The sequence below is a fragment of the Megalopta genalis genome, chromosome 16 (assembly GCF_051020955.1).
Source record: "Megalopta genalis isolate 19385.01 chromosome 16, iyMegGena1_principal, whole genome shotgun sequence".
Lineage (NCBI taxonomy): Eukaryota > Metazoa > Arthropoda > Insecta > Hymenoptera > Halictidae > Megalopta > Megalopta genalis.
The window spans coordinates 974,176-992,787 of NC_135028.1; the positions used below are offsets into that span (position 1 = coordinate 974,176).

Here is an 18,612-nt window from a genome sequence, read left to right on the forward strand (position 1 = left end):
AAGTCATCGATCTATCGATCACCGACTAAATAGACGCGACAGCGCCACGAGACACTGAATGAATGCGATTTCTTCTTGCAGCACGAGCCGCGCGGTAAACAAACAATTTAACGCACCGTGACTCTCCGCAAAACAATATCGCGTGAGTCAACGATGTCGATGACCGAAATGCGGCCGGCGAAACATTGCGAAACATTTCATGTACGCGGCGATCAAATTGCTGGCCACGAATTCCTCGACGGTCTGGCATGGGTTACGCGCGCGCCCATGAAGATATTGCTTCTTCAATAATCGTCTTCGAGAATCTCGCGACTCGACTCGACTCGGCAGGAAACGGCGGCCAGAATTCCGGCGAAGGACGGCGCGGCGGCAGCTATTAGATTAATGGTAAATCATTGCTAGGAACTATCGTACGAGCGGTCGCCGGAAGAAATTACAACACCGGAGGATCGTGATTAAGGCGGCCGCGATTCTGAAGATGGGAAAAAGAATCGAGAAACGGGCGAGAAACGGAAGTCGGCCGAGCGACGACGAAGGATACAGTAATGTCTCTCTAATCGACCCTCGGATCGTCCCCGAAAGTGGCGAATTTGGGAAGAGGAGATACGATTATTCGAGCCTTGCGTCACGCTTTTACAATCGTGGACAATCGGCGATTATAAAAACGGGCCGCAATTTGTTATATTTCAATTCGTAATTCCAATTCGATCGCATCGTATTCGTAATTAACGCGATTCAATTACTCGGTATTTTGTAATTGTGCTCCAATTGCAATTGGATTGAATTGATCAATTGCAATTACAAACCTTGCGGCTTATTTTTATAGTTATAAATTGTCCACAATTATAAAAACGAGCCGCGAGGCTCGAACAATCGTATCTCCTCCTCCCAAATTGTCCATTTTCGTGCACAATAGGCTCGCCTAAGAACGCGAGCCAGAGTCGGCCGAAAATTCTGTCCGATCAAAGGTCTCGCATTCCGGATGGAACGCTCTCACCGTGTCGCCGGCCGAACTTCGGCGCTTTTACTTTTCCCGTGACATAATAGCCCGTTAAAAATGCAGAAGAAACAAGAAAGGCGCGCGTGATGCAACGAAAACGGGACGACTCGCCGGAATTGCAACGTCTATCGGTCCCACGCGAATTTTCATCCCTCGCGTTTCATCTCTTCGGCTCCGCCGAAAGCGATTCCGATTGTACGGAACAGGGCCGCGGATGGAAAGAACATATAATAGGGAAGAGAGAAACGAAATCCTGACCTACGGTCCGATAGTTCAAGCAACGGGGTCGAATTATCGACGGAGAACGAGTCCTGTTTTGTGTTGCGAGCGTGCGACGGCAAACGGCCGGCTGGCTACGGCCCTGACTGAGTTAAAAGGAGGCATTCTACCGTGATAAATTCACCAACTACTCGACGGTGGAGGGGAATATACACAGGGAGAAAGTGGCCTTAGTTTATATATACCCAGCAAGGAGGGCCATCGCACGCATTTTCAATATTCCTCTCGGTAATTGCGATATCGCGTTTAACCGGCACGCAACTCGCGCACCAACACCATGATCGCGTTCCTCGGGCTGTTCCTGATCGCTGCCTGGACCGGGGATGCCGTCGCTGAACTTCGTAAGTACGATTCTACCACCTCGATCACCTTTAACCCTTTGCGGTACTACTTTGGGCGAGTTTGACTCGTGATGGGAATTTTCTGGGAGTTTTTCGGTAATAAAGATATTTTCAGTGATTTCCAGCGATGTTTATCGTTTACGTTGAATTGCGAAGAAAATTCTGCTGTTTTGCCGTCGATATTTAACCCTTTGCACTCGAGTGGTGACTCAGAGGCACCATTAAAATTTGTTATATCTTTGTTTCTAAGATAAATTTTATATTAACAAGGTTTGAATCTAAAAAATTGTTAAGCATTTTGTCGTATAAAATACAAATACTATAAGTTAGACACATGATTTTATATTTACAGTTAAAATTGCTTCGAGTGCAAAGGGTTAACCTTATGTTAACTTATGGAAGAGTTTTGTTGTCTGGCAATTTATCGATAAATTTAATAGTGTGAAGATTCTTTTGAAAATTGTGCGGCAATTTTTAACGTCGTATCAGAATCGCCACTCGAGTACAAAGGGTTGAGCGTTCAAGTAAGAGTAGATTTTAGTAGCACAGTAAATTTAAAAGAATGGAAATTTAATGGAAAATTATTAAAAGATACTCGTTAACCCCTTTAGTAAAAATTGTCTTAAATAGAAACGATTAAAACGAGTCTTTTGGCAGCTTCGGTAAAAATAGTGAAAAAATGAAAATCAATTTAAATAGTTTGTAAACTTTGTTCGCAATAATTAATATAATATATAATAATTTCAATTACGTTAAGAATTTATTTTTTAATTTCAGTGTAAATTAAAAAGGATATTTCTGGACGCACTGATTGGCTCTTGAACCGTGCAATATGTATACGTGTGTCAATCAAAGTTTATTTTAACAGATTTTAAGAAGGGGTAATGTCAATTGTGATTGGTGTTTATTATAAATTTAAGTTGTAATGGATTTTTAATAGTAATTTAAATAGAAATTTTCAGTTAGAATACATTTTTATTAGAAATTTAAATAGTAATGCTTTCTTAAAACATTATAAGAAAAATCTCGTTCTATTAGATTAAATTGATGTAAATAACTCGTTAAATTAATTATTATAGAGAAACAATTGCTAATCATCGTAGCTGTGATAAAAGTGTAAAATACAGCTGTTTACTTCATTTAAAACACGATTCTGGTCGAGCAAAAGGTTTATTGTCCTTCTATTTCCTTCTATGTAAATAAATATACACATGGATTGTATACAGGGTGTCTCAAAATTAAATTGCCGGAAAATAGGGGGTTCATAGGGCCATTTGAAGTAACTTTTCCCTTAGCAAAAATGGAATCCGCGCTTCTTTGTTTACACTTATTCTTTTTACATAGAGCGTTATGCAAGACTGCTAATAATTTAACAGCTTCGAGATTGAACATTTTTATTTATTCGGTCATTTTGATTCAGTTTATTCAACTAACTAACTCTGGTTATATTCATTTAACCTAATTAAACAATGTTCGGCAAACGAATGAAAGAACAAAATTGCAGTTACCCTAGAAACAATAGAAAGATCGAATAAATAAAAATAATACAAAGATATTATGAACATTTGATACAGAATAATTATATTCATATATTTTACCTTATTATGTTTTATCAATTAATTAATTAGCGTTGCAAATATTACTTTTATTAATATCATTTTTGCAAGAACAATCGTTGCGAAAGTAGACAAACATAAATGCACATTTACATCGTGAAAAGCGTTGGTAACTTGTTTCAAGCGATTCAAAGAATGTTTCGCCTATAAAGGAAACTTTGATGTTAACGAGACAATCACACATCTTCGTTTTAATCCGATGTTACCAGACTCCTCCGCTCATGCGAAATTGGTACAAGGACGACCGTTGAACAAAAAAGGCCTAGGTGCGTTGAAGCGAGATTAACGTTTCATAGGAGCAACAAACAATTGTTTTTACAGTAGCACATCGAATAAAAAAAATCATACAATTAGGTAATTAAATAATTAAATAATTAAATAGTATAATAATAAATTGAATGGAAATAATTACAACAGAATACGATACAACAAATAGATAATAATTGCAACAGAATACGATACAACAAATAGATAATAATTACAACAGAATACAATACAACAAATAGAAATAATTACAACATATATCTTGATTCTTGAAATTCTGTCTTGCAATAAATTAAATGTTCTTTTTTAAAGAAGCGAGTCAATGCGTTAAACTAAATATTATACAATATTAAAGGAAACATAATATGTAATATACATATATAATAATCATGTAAATAATCATTATACGTTGACAATTAGTAATAAAAATATACCATAATTTCTGTTTACTTAAAATATAATATATTTCAAGTAATAATATAATGTTATATAGTGTTATATTATATACACATATATTTATATTATAATATTATAATAATATTATTATATTTATATATTATAATAATATATTATATTATATCATTATATTTATACTATAATATTATAATAATATATTATATTATATCATTATATTTATATATTTATATAATATTATATAATATAAATATAATAAACAATTCTTTATAGGCAAAGAAAAATGCCTGCACCAAAGTCAAAGCGCAGAAACCACGCAGAAACTCCGTTCTTTCTCCAATAATTCGAAACAATAAATCGACGCTCAAATTACACGTACACACCTATTCTAGTCAGAAATGCATAAAACCCGCAGTCCAGTTATCGGCGAGTTTCTACGAGCGCGGCCTGTTTCGCGCGTAGCCTATTATAGAAAAGCGCAGCCCCGCCGTTCGTAATCTATCATTATTGCCTCGTTCCCGGTTTCGCCGGCACGTCATCTAGGAAACGTTTGGTCCCTTCTTGTCGGTCGTTTAGAAATTCGGGCCCGCCAGGCGATAGGTCTCCTTTCACGAGGCCCGATAATAATCGATCCGCGCGCGAGATCGGTCAGTTCCCTGCTCGTTTACAGCCTTTGTACCAGCGATCTATCAATCGCCTGCTCGAAGAGTGGAGCGCCGGAAGAGGGGGGAGGGAATCCCGATCCTTTCTCGCCACGTGGGTTTCCTTCGGATCCGTGCACAGTTACCCGAGAATTCGCTTCCTCTGTCTGAAATTATTTCCACGTTGTTTTAAGGTTTAACGTTACATTATCATACGTCGTTGGACTCGTTACGACACCGGCTACAATATTATGCAATTAAAAATACGTGTCGACGTTTAAAAAACACGGGGCGAGCAGCATTTTTCGTGAAAGAAATTTTTTCATTGAAATTTTGTTTACTCTGCTTTGTAGGAAAGTGAACATTGATCGACTTTTGTTCGAAACATTTTTTCGTAGGTCATCGGGAACGTTTAACAAATCGCGGTTTTGTTTTGAAACTCGATATGTCTCGTATCGGCGACCAGCGCGCTCACCGCATCCGTGTCTTAAAATTATTCCACGCGCGAAAGTTGCAAGAGGTTGCACCTGAACTCGATGTCATCTTTTCAGAAATTGTTTAAGCTTTCTTATAAAAAAAGGTCTGATGCTTACAAATTTGTACAATCTTTTTAAAACTGCTTTCAGTGTTTAAATTGTTGTAACTATTTGTATATTAATAATGCTACTTGTATATGGATTAAAAAAATAATTAGGACTAGATTAAATGCTTCAAATGCACCGGTTGATATATATAAAAGCGTCATTTAAACCTGTTTTGGAATATTCTATAATTAAAACGTTTAATTGTACTTTGAATTTCAAGATTTTGAATTTCGAACGCCTTGTCGCAGCGCGATTTAATATATAGTTAATATAATAATTAAATATACAATATAGATTATATATATATAGTTAAATATATAATATATTGAACTATTATATATATTTAACTATTATTATATTAAACATATAATATATAGTCAATATCATAGTTAAATCAATATTAATCAATATTAATTAGCTGATCAATATTATAGAATAATCGAACAATTTTTGCAGTATATATTATACTTAAGAAATTGAACTTTGGCCGTGGAACGATGCTAGCCAGGCCACAGCGGCATCGAGCGCCTCCGGGACTCTACGTTCGCTGAAAAAAGCCCGTCCGGCCCGTAATTTCACTTTCTACAAGCGTGTGTATACACTTTCAATTTTAGGCTCGGCGTCGAACGCCTGGCAAAAACGCGCTCACCGTGACTTCTTATTTCTTAGTCAGCAGCTAGGCGTCCCCCAGCCCCCCCCCTCCGGTCGTTCAGTCACCTGCCGTTTTCAATGCAGTCCGTTGACTTTTACCTTTTGCTGCCTACGAAAGAATGCAGATTTCGCGCTAGTAAGACGCGCGATGCTTTATAAGCCGCTCGTGTTCGTGTATGGAAAATTGACGGATCCCCGTTTCATTTGACCTCTGGCACCTGGCAATAATTATTATATATTATTATGCAGGGTGTCCCAAAAATGTCTCGCAATCTGGAAACGGCGGGTTCCTCGGATCATTCGAAGCAACTTCTTCCTTTGCAAAAATGTTCTCCGAGGCACCGTTAACGAGTTATCAACGAAAAACGTGGACCAATCGGAGAGCGAGCGCGACCGGCGCCCCGCCCTTGCGCCGTCTGACGCAGCGACACTGGTCGGCGAGTGCGTGACGTCAGCCGCACGCGATCTCTCATTGGTCAGCGTTTTTCGTTGATAACTCGTGAACGATGCCTCGGAGGAGATTTTCGTAAAGGAAAAAGTTGCTTCAAACGACCCGAGGAACCCGCCACTATATAATAAATAATTATATATTAATTATATATTAAATAATATAATATATATTAATTATATTAATAATTAATATATATTATTATATGTCATATATTACAATCATAAACAATTATTATAATAATAGTAAAAACATTCTCTAGGATTTTATAACATCGTCGCAGTGTCCGGTTGACCAATCCAGCCACTAAACCTCTATTATCCGAATTAATTGCAAGCAAAACTTACGCGAATCGTTGGCGCGTGTCTCGCTATAGTATTCTGCCTCGAACTTTCGATTTCTTTACCGATCCATACACGTTTCCAGCGCCCGGAGTGCAGTCCTGTCCTCGAACGAACGACCTCGCGCAATACAACAGATGCGTGCTGAAGCAACTGGACGCGATCACACCATATCTGGCTAAAGGAATACCGTCGCTGAAGCTTCCCGCGCTGGATCCTCTGTATCTTCCGTCGCTGACGGTCGACAGAAATCTGGAGGCGTTGAAGATCAAGGCCAATATGAGCCAGATACGCGTGTACGGCGCGACGAATTTTCTCATCGACGATCTGAAGGCCAACCCGCACGATCTAACCGTGGCGATCAAAGTTCAGCTGCCTCATATACACGTGAACGGCGACTATGATGTGCAGGGGAGGCTGTTGCTGCTTCCGTTGAACGGCGGCGGTAATTTCAAAGGAAATTTCAGTGAGTATTTTGTTAATTTTATAAGTACGAATTTAAGTAGGTAAATCTAGTGGTAGTAAATCTAATAGACTAGAGGACACTGTTTATGTCTGAGACTGCACAAGTCTGTGCTTATATATATAATTCTATTAATTATGTTATATTATATATATTATATAATTATATTAAGGAGAATTTTTTGTTCATTTATACAGGGTGTTATTTGTGGTAATAATAATTAGTGACGCCACGATTTTACTAGCACTTAAGAGAATCTGACAAATAAATGTTGCAATTGCAATGTAGAAAAACTCAGAGAAAATGTTTCATTCAAAATAATCAAGGTCATGTTCATTTCTTTTTAATTGCATAGTATTTTAAAAGGTACTCAAGAGGTACTCTAAATACAATGGTCCTTCTTAAGAATAATATTGACATGTATGTTAATTATTATACATATAGGATATACAATATAATATATATATAACTATATATAATATTATGTATATTATACTGATATGTGCTAATAATATCAATATTAATATTATTATAATATTAATTATTATATATGTACATATATTATTAATATATTATAGTATACTAGTTATTACTATATTAATATAGTATATTATAGTATATATATTATATTATTAATATATATACTAATAAAATATCAATATTAATATTATTACAATATTATACAATATAATTATTATATATGTATATTAAAAAGAAAAGAAACTTCCTGCCGTCTATTATGGACAACCCTGTAGTTCCACTGCGATAAAAATATTACAATCTTACCTTAACAAAATTGTATTATTATTGTCGAGATCCACGCAAGTTTACACAATGTAATTATTGTAATTATTATTTGCCAGCTAACACTGAAGCGCAGGTGACTGCCCAAGGCAGAGAAGTTACCGACAAAAATGGCGTCCAGAGGCTCGAAATCGACAAACTCGTGACGAAAATTCGCGTCGGCGATGGAAACATAAAACTGAAAGCGCCACCCTCGCATAGCGTAGCCGGTAAGTATCTTCTCTCCCACGTACACATACTATACTATTTTTCTTTAATTATCGAAAAATTATCGTACGAAATTGGGTCTTGCGACTCGTACGACAGTTAGACTTTTAACAATTATTTATACCTAGTCTTTGACATTACAAAAATCATCTTGGAACGTGGCGTAACAATTTTAGCGGCGTCTCAGAGTCGCCGCTCGAGCGCAAAGGGTTAACAAGGGTTTTATGCGTACGAAATTGAGTCTTGCGACTCTCTTGCGAATTTTAACAATATCTTTACACCAAAGCTTCGATATTACAACAATTATAACAATTTTAGCGGTGTCCCGAGAGCAAAGGGTTAACAATATATTGCGACAAATCGAATAGAAATCCGTTCGTTCTCGAGAACGCGGCTCTCCGGCGCCGCTACTTTCCATCTGGAAGCGCCCATTGTGCCGAAACTTTCCCCAACGAATTTCTTGTTTGCAGCGGACGCAGCCGCGACCTTCTTCAATTCAAATCCACGCCTGGTTCTGGACATCGCCAGCCCAATCATCGAGGACACCGCGGCGACCGTGAGCAGAGCGCTGGCCGCCAGAGCGTTGGGTGTGCTCACCAAGACGGAATTGCTTCCGTAGTAGTCTCCTCCGACGGTTCTTCCTCGGCTTTGTTGGATCTGTGTCTACGATAGCAGAAACGAGTCGTCTGCCGCAGCTGCGATGATTGTAGTCGAGGCAAAATCGATTGACCGTTCCAAAGACGGGAGAGGATCACCCCTCCCTTCCCCCTCCCTCTCTGCGTTCGCTGTTAAATCTTTTGGATTTATTCGTTGCAAGAATTGTTCGGGGAAATATTGTTCGTTCTTCTTGTTAGTATTTGTTTGTACGCGTCGACCGCAACCATTTGCTTGTGGTAGACGAGTGATAGGCGACGATTAATCAAAAAAATGTGTAATTATCTCGCATCGTTTGCATCGTCGACGAGTTAATTTGTGCCGGTGATTTCGATTATTTCGTCCCGGTATTTATTTTTGTATTCGAGCTTGTTGAAAAGTATTTTTCTATTAGCAAATTATTATGTATATGTGTATTATATAAAATATATATATAAATAATACAATAATAATAATAATATATAGTATGTATAATAACATATATAATATATAATATGTATAATAATATCATTATCATATATTAAATATAATATATAATATATGATGTGTATAATAATATTATTATCATGTATTAAATATAATATATAATATAGGATATGTATAATAATATTATTATCATATATTAAATATAATATATGATAATAATCATATATCATCAAATTTCTATACCATTGCGAAATTTGTTTAACAACAATCGTGAGAACATAATATCTTTTAAATACTTCGGCAACGAAATTGGACAAATTCATGCGATTACTCTTGCTTCAACGGCTGTCCGTCACAAATTCTTTAGTAAACAATTAAACAATGTAAACAATTGCAACATGAAACAAGTGACTCAACTCAGTTAAAAATTTCTTTCAAAATTGCCGGCACATACATTTTGAACGCACAGCATCGTTCGACGCGATGCAGAATATTATTTGTAAAAATACAAAGTCACTTTCCTTTCTTTTTTTATTATTATAATCCAAGCAACATGTAACAAAGGAAACTCTTCACCGTTGAATCGACCAGAATGGAAAGGCGAAGAATCTGATGTAATCAGCGAGGTACACACGCAGGTCCTCGACAAGCCCGACCGGCCAATTTATTCTGCCTCTGGTAAAACGAGAGAGCAGCAAAATTCCTCGATGGTAAAATCGACGGGAGAACAATTTGTCTCAGTCCGAAGATATCGTAATTATGTACACGATATCGTCGATGCTTTAGCTTTTAAATCGTCGTAGAGGCGAATGGGTTTTTACAATAAAAATGATTTGCAACGTCGACGCAGCCTTGGACTCCGTTGTCGATCGATGCATACGCAATGTGATTATCCGTAGACTCATAAGTGATTTGATGTACGAGCAACTATATTTATTCGTTGTTCCAAGTTCGCTATTGTTAGATAATGTATGTGCTACCATATTGTTGCTACCATGATCCTTTGTTTTGTATTCGTTACTTGTACATTCTATTTTGCAGTACGTCAAATAAAACGCCGTGAATAAATTAATTTAGTCTCTCGTTGTCGATGAAACTCGACGCCGCGACAAATTGTTTGAATATACAGGGCGTCCCAAAAATGTCTCGCAATCCGGAAATGGCGGGTTCCTCGGATCATTTGAAGCAACTTTTTCCTTTGCGAAAATGTTCTCCGAGGCACCGTTAACGAGTTATCAACGAAAAACAGTGACCAATAAGAATCGAGTACGGCTGACGCGAGGCGACCCAGCCAACCAGCGCGCGAAGCCCAGTTCCGCTCATTGGCTCGGTCGCCTCGCGCCAGCCGAGCTCGCCTCTCATTGGCCACTGTTTTTCGTTGATAACTCGTTAACGGTGCCTCGGAGAACATTTTTGTAAAGGAAAAGGTTGCTTCGAATGACCCGAGGAACCCGCCACTTTCGGATTGCGAGACATTTTTGGGACAGCCTGTACATTTAGAAGCATTTGTTGCAAGAAGGAAAGATTTGATTGCATAATGAATGTCTCTGGCTCGACGGTACGGCGCCAAGAACGGCGACGCACGTTGCACCCCATTGAGATTGGAGAAGATAAACTGTCGAGCTCCCTTAGTCTCCCCCTCCCCCCTAACAGGGGCACCATTGTGCTCGCCATGTGTTTAGACTTAGGCCACGTGGAGTGCCACCGAGAGCCGCACGGCTGCGTCGGAGAGACGCCGAAAGGACTCTAAGAAATGGCATCGTACAAATCGAGCCCAAACTGAAACTGTAAGACGAGACGACGCTGCAAATGAAACGATGCAATTCAAGTACGATGCAATTCAAACACGATGCAATTCACAAGTACGATGTAATTCAAGTACGATGCAATTCAAGTACGATACAATTCAAGAACGATGCAATTCAAGGTGCCTAATAGTAATGTGTACACTCTCCGACAAAAGTGAATGTCTCCGTTAAATTTATAAAACTAAATACATAAATATATAAATTTACAAAAATTGTTAAACGCGTGCCCCTTATTAAATTAAAAGCAGATATTATAGCGAAGCACATAACGCATCGCTTACACATAACTTATATACGACAATTTATTAATATTATTAATATCCTACAGATCAATTATCTTTTTTAAAATCGTGAAAACATGTTTATTTTTTCTTTTCAAGATCTGGCTGTGCTCGAGACAAAGGCATCTCTATGCAACAGCATCAAATGAATTTGACACGTTTACGCATACTGGCAACCATGGAATGTTATTGATTTAATAAACTAAAAGACTGTCGAGGCTACAGTATTATTTCTAGAAACGTTAATCTTCCGGGAACAATTCTTTCAAGGTGAAGGACTTCGTGACCTTGTTGGCCACGTCTGTGAACAGCTCGGCCAATGAGGTCTCCAGCACTGGTCTTATTTCGTCCAACAGCAACGCGTTGTTTTGATTCAATAGTTCGTTGCTAGCGGTACCTGATTTAAACAAACGAAAGAGAAAAAGGGAATCGTTAAAAAAATAAAAATTAAATATAAAAATTATAATTAATAAATAATAAATACAAAAAATTAATGAATAAAATAATAATTTTTAATAAAAAAAATTAATAAATATAAAAATTAAATATTTTGCTAAAAGGAAGTCTCTCGAATTGTGATCGACAGAAATATTATACTTAGAATCGAGTCTTCGCGGAAGAGATTGCTCAAGTGTAGATCCGCTTTGCCGATGTTTATCTTGATCTTCATCCTCTCGAATGTCAGATACGTGTCCCCGTCTCTCAGCAGCTTGCGTGCTTGCAACACGACGTCGGAGTCGTAGTCGTCTTGAAAAATATAGCAGCGGTGAACGCGACGACGCGACGATAACGTGGCAAAAATTAATTTTTCTCTACGTTATTTTACGCGAATTATTACCGAAGGTGCCTGACAGGTCTCCCGCGCCAGCCAACCGTAGCAGAAGAATCCTCGCGTCGATCTGATACTTGCCCTGAAAGACTAGCCTTTCGAAGGACACCTTGAAGGTGAATCTCAAGTTCTCGACGTCGACCTTCAGATTGTGGACCTTGAACGTGGACGGGCCTGATACCTATTTTCCGAGTGACACAGAACGATAGAATTTTTGGAGTCAGTTATTATATGGGGTGTCCCGAAATTATTATTAATAATAATATAATAATAATAATAAATAATATATAATAATAAATTATTACGGGGACGGAGGGGTTCCTCGGGTCGTTTCGAGTAACTTTTTCCTTTGCGAAAATGCGATCCGCGGCTCCGTTTGCGAGTTATTAGCGAAAAACGCTGACCAATCGGAGAGCGACTGTGACGCTGACGCGGCGGCAGTGGGCCCGAGGGCGGGGCGCCAGCCGAGCGCTCTCAAGCGCTCTCATTGGTCGGTATTTTTCGTCGATAACTCGTAAACGAAGCCGCGGAGAATATTTTTGTAAAGGAAAAAGTTGCTTGGAATTATCTGAGGAATCCTTCGTTTGAAATATAATATATAAAATATATAAATATAATAATTATTTATGGACAAGCATGATTGAGACGAAGCGTTGACGGACGTTGACGATTAAATAAATATCCGCCACTGCGTTTACCTTCAGATCCGTAAGATTTACGTCGAGCCGTGCTCCGATCGGTCCCCTCAACAGTCGAATTTCCTTCAAGTTCAAAGGCTCGATGGCGGGCGCTTCAAGTTCTGGAATTCCCGCTGCCAATCTATCTCGAAGCTGGTCGATCGCTTTCGTGACGCATGCGTTGATGTTAGGATCGTTCTTCTTGCACGGCTTTATGTACGACGCTGCAATCAGTTTTTCCAAAACGTATGCGAGAAATAATAATTATTATTTTTCAAACATTCGCATGAAGTTATTGTTCGTGTTTTTAAGAGTCAGAATTTTCTTTCACTAGGTCATTTCGCTTACATGTGTATTGTAATACGATTATTCTTTGATATATTTTAAAGGTAATATACATATAAGACTTAATTAGAATGATTAGTCCAACGTTAAATTCAAGAAGTGGTAAGACAAACAAATAATTACAAATTTTATCATGCAACGTGATATTTTTTGAGCTGATAGAGAGACGAAGTTTGCTACATTGTGATTCAATTACGTGATTCAAGCCTAATTTTAATTACGAGTGTAATTCAAGTAGAATGCAATTCAAGTACGAGTGTAATTCAAGTAGGGTGCAATTCAAGTACGATGCGATTCAAATACGATGGAATTCAAGTACGATGCAATTCAAGTATGATGCAATTCAAGTACGATGCATTTCAAGTACGATGCAATTCAAGTACGATGCAATTCAAGAACGATGCAATTCAAGTACGATGCAATTTTTTACGTATTTCCTCTGTCACAAATACGCATTACTTATCAAATGACCAGATATTTAAAATACTCACGCAACGTGCCGGAAGCTGAACAGATCAGCGCTGCCATTAAGCTAGAACGAAAGAGAAACGGTATCAAGTTCATTATCATTTAATTACTATTTCCTTAGTAATATCGTTAGTAATGTCGATACATTCACGATCATCTTATATATATATAATCGACTTCATAGAAGTTGTATATATCCATCCGAAATGCAACTCGTCGACAGGGGAAACATAATCGGACGCTCTTCGTTTCGGCGTTAAAGCACATATCATAGTGAAGCATATAACGCATCGCTTACACATAGCTTATATAACAATTTATTACTATTTTCATTGACACAATACAAATCTTTGTTCCACGTTAAGAAGGCTCGCTGCACCCAAGAATGTACGTCTGTGTAACATGTTTCTTAACTTTTGTCGGTAAATACATGGCCAACGGGGCAAGTACAGTCAGCGTATAAAGTCTCCGTACACCTTTTGAAACGAAATAACTTCTTTAAAATTGCACTAAACGATTTAATTCTTGTTTTTTTTTCTAGAATATAGAGAAACTAGTATACCAGACAAAGATTAAAATGCTTCACTTTTAATTTTGCTGTTATTTGAAATGACAAAAAGATCGTTTTGACATGATTTCAATTCGTTCTTTAATTATTTTATCAGAGACTGCAACGGAAATTCAAGAAACGTTTTACGTTGATCTCGGATCTCAATTGCAACAAATTAAGGGTTGCAAAAGTCGCACTTTCGTCACGATTTCGACCAAAAATTATAACAAATCTGCAGTCTGCGATCTCTTAATTTTCGTCACAAGCTCAGATAAACAAGTTGAAAAACGAGACTTCCCTATTTTTTTCTTTTCGTCACTGCAAATAATAGCAAAATTAAAAAAAAGAAAGGAAAGCTTTTGAATCATTTTCTAGTATACTATAACTATAGCGAACTAGTATACTATACTACTTCTCTAGTACACTACTTCCTCCACAATTCAAATCCCAAAAAACCCAATACATCGAGCACGCACTCTCAAAAAATTTAACCGCATTTCAAAAGGTGCACGGAGACTTTTCGCAGACTTTTCTGGCCGACTGTACATCGAGCAAGTTCCCCATAAGCGCGCGCGTATCTTCGGAACGCGTCTCGCTCGACGTTTCCTCCCTTCCAAAAGAAAATCGAAACCGCGCCTCCGCTCGATTTCCGCGGCGTCCCTTTTCCCGAGTTATTAATTAAAAATACAAAAAGCGTCGTTTCACAGGGAACCGTCCACCAGTTCTGGCGACCACTCTGCGACGAATCGGACGACGAAGATCTGTCTGTGCCGTACCATGCGCGAGCAAGGAGAGCGAACATCGCGCGGCCGATCCGGAGGTTCGTTGCGACTAAAGTCGGACCGAAAGACGGGGATGATATGTTAACCCGCGCGATATCCCCCGGCCGGTAGGCGCGCGCGGCAAAGGATTGCTTTATCGCATTCGGCGTGTTGATTGCCTCGTGCCACTTGTCGGTCATTGGTCTAGCACCCGGGTCGGCGGGCAGCTTGTAGGAGAAGTCGACGACGGAGCGGAGAACGGTGCCTGCAGCAGCAGCAGCAGCACGCCGGATCGTTGTCGAATTGGCTACGCGTTTCGCTAGGTTCCGCCGCGATTTTGCCCGCCTTCCACGACGATTTTCCCCACGCCGACCGGTCCCTCTCTAGCTGGATACCGTAATTTCTCCCTAATTCGCGTGCTCTCGGATTGCGCGCAAAAATTGACTATTTGGGGAGAGCTGAGACTCGATTTGCTCGAGAGAGAGAGCTTTGCTGCCTCGATTTTTCTACTTCTTGACAATAAATAAGTATACAAAGGAGCCGCGAGGTTATGGCTTGTGGTTCAATGAAACTGGAATAATTATAAAATAGGTGATGTTGGTTTTAATAGGCAGATAAGTTGAGGACGAAAAATTGGGGTTAATGGATTTTTTTATCTGTAATACACTTGATCGGGCAGCTTTTAGCTAGCTTTTGGGGTTTTTGGAACTGATTTTTCAGTGCTGGGTTATTTATTTAACCTTGTTAATCTATAATTATACTATAATATATAATTATACTATTTAGATAATACAATATAATTAGTACAATTATATTATAATATATAATTATACTATTTATATAACATAATAAAATTAGTACAATTGTATTATATAATATAATTAGTATAATTATATCATATTGTATTGGTAATTAATATATAATTATACTATTTATATAACATAATATAATTGGTACAATTGTATTATAATATATATTTATACTATTTATACTAATTATATTATATTGTATTGTAATAATATATAATTGTACTAATTATGTTATAATATATAATTGTACTAATTATATTATAATATATAATTATACTAATTATATTATATTACATACAGCATAATATATATAATATATAATATAATTATATAATATAATAATTTATTGACCTATAATTACGTAGGTTAAGAACCTTCTCAGCAGACCTGATAAACATTAACAAAGGATGCAAACAAAGGTGTAATATTACATACTCGCAAGAGTCTTTTTCACATCTTTTTTTGTATCATTCCAACTAAAAGCAAAATTAGGAAAAAGCATTTCAGTGTGTACAATTTTCATCGCTTTTTTGGGGCGGTAGAGTGGGGAGGGCGGGGTGGCAGAGGGGATTACGCCGCGAATTATGCATTCGGGCTGGCATTCCGCGAGGAACTCGGTCGAACAGCCGCAGAAAATGTTGGCGAACTCGTTACGGGGAAAGTGTTTGGTGCCGGAAAATTTCGCGCGCCGATTCGATACCATCGATTTTAACCTTGCTTAGTTAGCCGTGCAATTATGTACATACATAGGTACATACATCCATAGATACGTCGAGCCGATCGGAACCGGCTTTCCTTCGCGTTCGCTGGAATCGCTCGTTTCCGAGCCGCGATTCTCTCGGTCCTATTATGCTTCTGGAAAATCGTCATTTTTCGTCAAGGTTATTTGGGAAATCATTCGAGTAATTTGACAACGATTTGTACACGCGCGTCTCAAACGGGGAGGGGGGTGGGGGATAAGTGAATGGTAAACTGGCCATTTAATCGCGAAGAGAAAAAGAAAAAAGGACGGAATGATGCAACGACGCGGGTTTCACAAGATGCGGACCTATATTTCCTTCGTGAAAACCGAGAACCGAATTCGATGCATGATTCAATTGAGTTTTATGGTTCATTAATGAAACATCGATAAGCGATCAATAAATAATAATATATATTAATTATATATAATAATAATATATAATAACTGCAGGAGTAATTGTTCCTAAAGTTTCTATATTATCGCTTTTTAGTGACTTTACATTTAAAAATGTACTATTCGATACAAAGACTAGGATATACAGAGTGGCGCATTTGAAACGAGTCACCTGAATCTGTTTTTCATCGTAGTTCATATGTTTTGACCTTGAATAGCCTTCATTTACATATCATTGTATCCGTCTCGAAAGGCTCCATCAGACAGCGAATAAGAAATTAGGTCGTCCTATTTACAAAAACAAGTTTGACCTTCGTATGTCCTCTACCTCTCCACCTATAAAAAAAGTCGTCGACATTATACAATGTGCCCCTCGAAATGGAACAACTTTTGTCCGACACTTTTTCTTCTATCGTCAAAAGCGAACGTGTTATTCAGCTGACTCACTTCGAATGTCGCACCCTGTATAAAATTAACATAGCAATTATAATCCAGACTGAAAATCATTCGAGCCGTGTTCGAGCGTTTGCGCGAGTAAAGCCTATTTAACGTTGAAATTTCATTGTACCGAACCGGTCGCGTCGATTAATATCAATAAACAATCTGACAAGAAAAAGAAGACAACTGTTACACAGCGTCACGTGTTACAGCGCGGTCGACATCGTGTAACGTCGAGACGCGAGACGAGACTTTAACGGACGGCCGTATTGTTTCCGATTTGCAATGCAAAGTTCGCAGCATCGGCTCGATGTGGATCGCGGGGATTGCAAAACCGAGACCAAAGAAATATCGTACGGCCGATGGATGCGCGTCCTTGATTGTGTCGGTTCGCGCCGCGACATTAGACATTAGACGAATCCGCGGAGTTAATGTCATCGGCGTCGCTTCTACTTTGTGTTATTTAAGTGGACGTTAATCTCGGTGCCGTGTCGCTTGTGAATTTATGCGGCAACCAAGTTAATTGCTAGCCGAGGGAAAACATGTTTTAGGAAAACCGCGAGATGGCACCATCATTTTCATCTGTCTCGCTTGCAAATTCAATCTTAACAACGGATAAAAGATAGTTTTATCAATCGTTTCGTCTTTTGTTAGGCGAGTAGTTTCGAGCGTTGCTTACGATTTATTCGGTGCTAATTGCGGCGGAACGACGATTATCGGAATCAGCGTTTCCTCGTCGCTGTCTGCGAGCAGAATCGCGCGAGCGAAGCAGCGCGGCTTTGCTTTACGTGGTTTTGGTTTGTGCGGCTTTGGTTTATGCGGCTTTGCTTTATGCGGCTTTGCTTTATGCGGCTTTGCTTCGCACAATTCTACTCGCGCGGCTTTGCTTCGCGCGGCTTTACTGGCTCAATTCTACTCGCGCGGCTTTATTCGCCACGGCTTTGCTCGCGCAATTCCACTCGCGCGGCTTTGCTTTGCACGGCTTTACTCGCGCAATTCTACTCACGCGGCTTTACTTTGCGCGGCTTTAATCGCGCAATTCTATTCGCGCGGCTTTGCTTTGCTCTCGCGGCTTTACTCGCGCTGCTTCGCTCCCGCTGCTTTGCTTTACACGGCTTTGCTCGCGCAATTCTACTCGCGCGGCTTTGCTTTGCCCGGCTTTACTTTCGCAATTCTATTCACGCGGCTTTGCTTTGCTCGCACGGCTTTTCTTTGCGTGGCTTTGCTCGCGCAGCTTTGCTTTGCTCGGCTTTGCTCGCGCGGCTTTGCTTTGCTTGCACGGCTTTTCTCGCCCGGCTTTGCTTAGCGCCGCTTTGCTCTCGCAGCTTTGCTCGCGAAAAATAGAAATCGGTAACGTCCAAAAGTATTCCCTGAATCA

The 18,612-nt window shown here is 38.8% G+C and overlaps 2 protein-coding genes across 2 annotated transcripts; one reads left to right on the forward strand and one right to left on the reverse strand.

Annotated features, from left to right (window-relative positions):
* The first annotated feature begins 1,452 nt into the window (after nucleotides 1-1,452).
* On the forward strand, nucleotides 1,453-10,205 carry LOC117224536 (circadian clock-controlled protein daywake). Its single transcript, XM_033477534.2, has 4 exons — nucleotides 1,453-1,620; nucleotides 6,665-7,045; nucleotides 7,906-8,055; nucleotides 8,524-10,205. Exons 1-4 carry the CDS (start codon nucleotides 1,557-1,559, stop codon nucleotides 8,670-8,672), a joined length of 744 nt encoding a protein of 247 aa, XP_033333425.1. The 5' UTR covers nucleotides 1,453-1,556; the 3' UTR covers nucleotides 8,673-10,205.
* An 891-nt stretch (nucleotides 10,206-11,096) lies between these two features.
* On the reverse strand, nucleotides 11,097-14,996 carry LOC117224534 (protein takeout). Its single transcript, XM_033477531.2, has 6 exons — nucleotides 14,868-14,996; nucleotides 13,565-13,605; nucleotides 12,750-12,952; nucleotides 12,061-12,232; nucleotides 11,820-11,969; nucleotides 11,097-11,619 (listed from the first exon to the last, which is right to left on the reverse strand). Exons 1-6 carry the CDS (start codon nucleotides 14,891-14,893, stop codon nucleotides 11,465-11,467), a joined length of 747 nt encoding a protein of 248 aa, XP_033333422.1. The 5' UTR covers nucleotides 14,894-14,996; the 3' UTR covers nucleotides 11,097-11,464.
* Nucleotides 14,997-18,612: the final 3,616 nt, after the last annotated feature.

Coding starts and splice junctions, on each gene's coding strand:
- LOC117224536 (XM_033477534.2), top strand. CDS start 1,557: ATGATCGCGTTCCTCGGGCTGTTCCTGATCGCTGCCTGGACCGGGGAT. Junction 7,046..7,905: donor TAATTTCAAAGGAAATTTCA/GTGAGTATTTTG, acceptor ATTATTTGCCAG/CTAACACTGAAGCGCAGGTG. Junction 8,056..8,523: donor ACCCTCGCATAGCGTAGCCG/GTAAGTATCTTC, acceptor TCTTGTTTGCAG/CGGACGCAGCCGCGACCTTC.
- LOC117224534 (XM_033477531.2), bottom strand. CDS start 14,893: ATGTTCGCTCTCCTTGCTCGCGCATG. Junction 13,606..14,867: donor GCTCTCCTTGCTCGCGCATG/GTACGGCACAGA, acceptor CTTTCGTTCTAG/CTTAATGGCAGCGCTGATCT. Junction 12,953..13,564: donor TTCAGCTTCCGGCACGTTGC/GTGAGTATTTTA, acceptor AACTGATTGCAG/CGTCGTACATAAAGCCGTGC.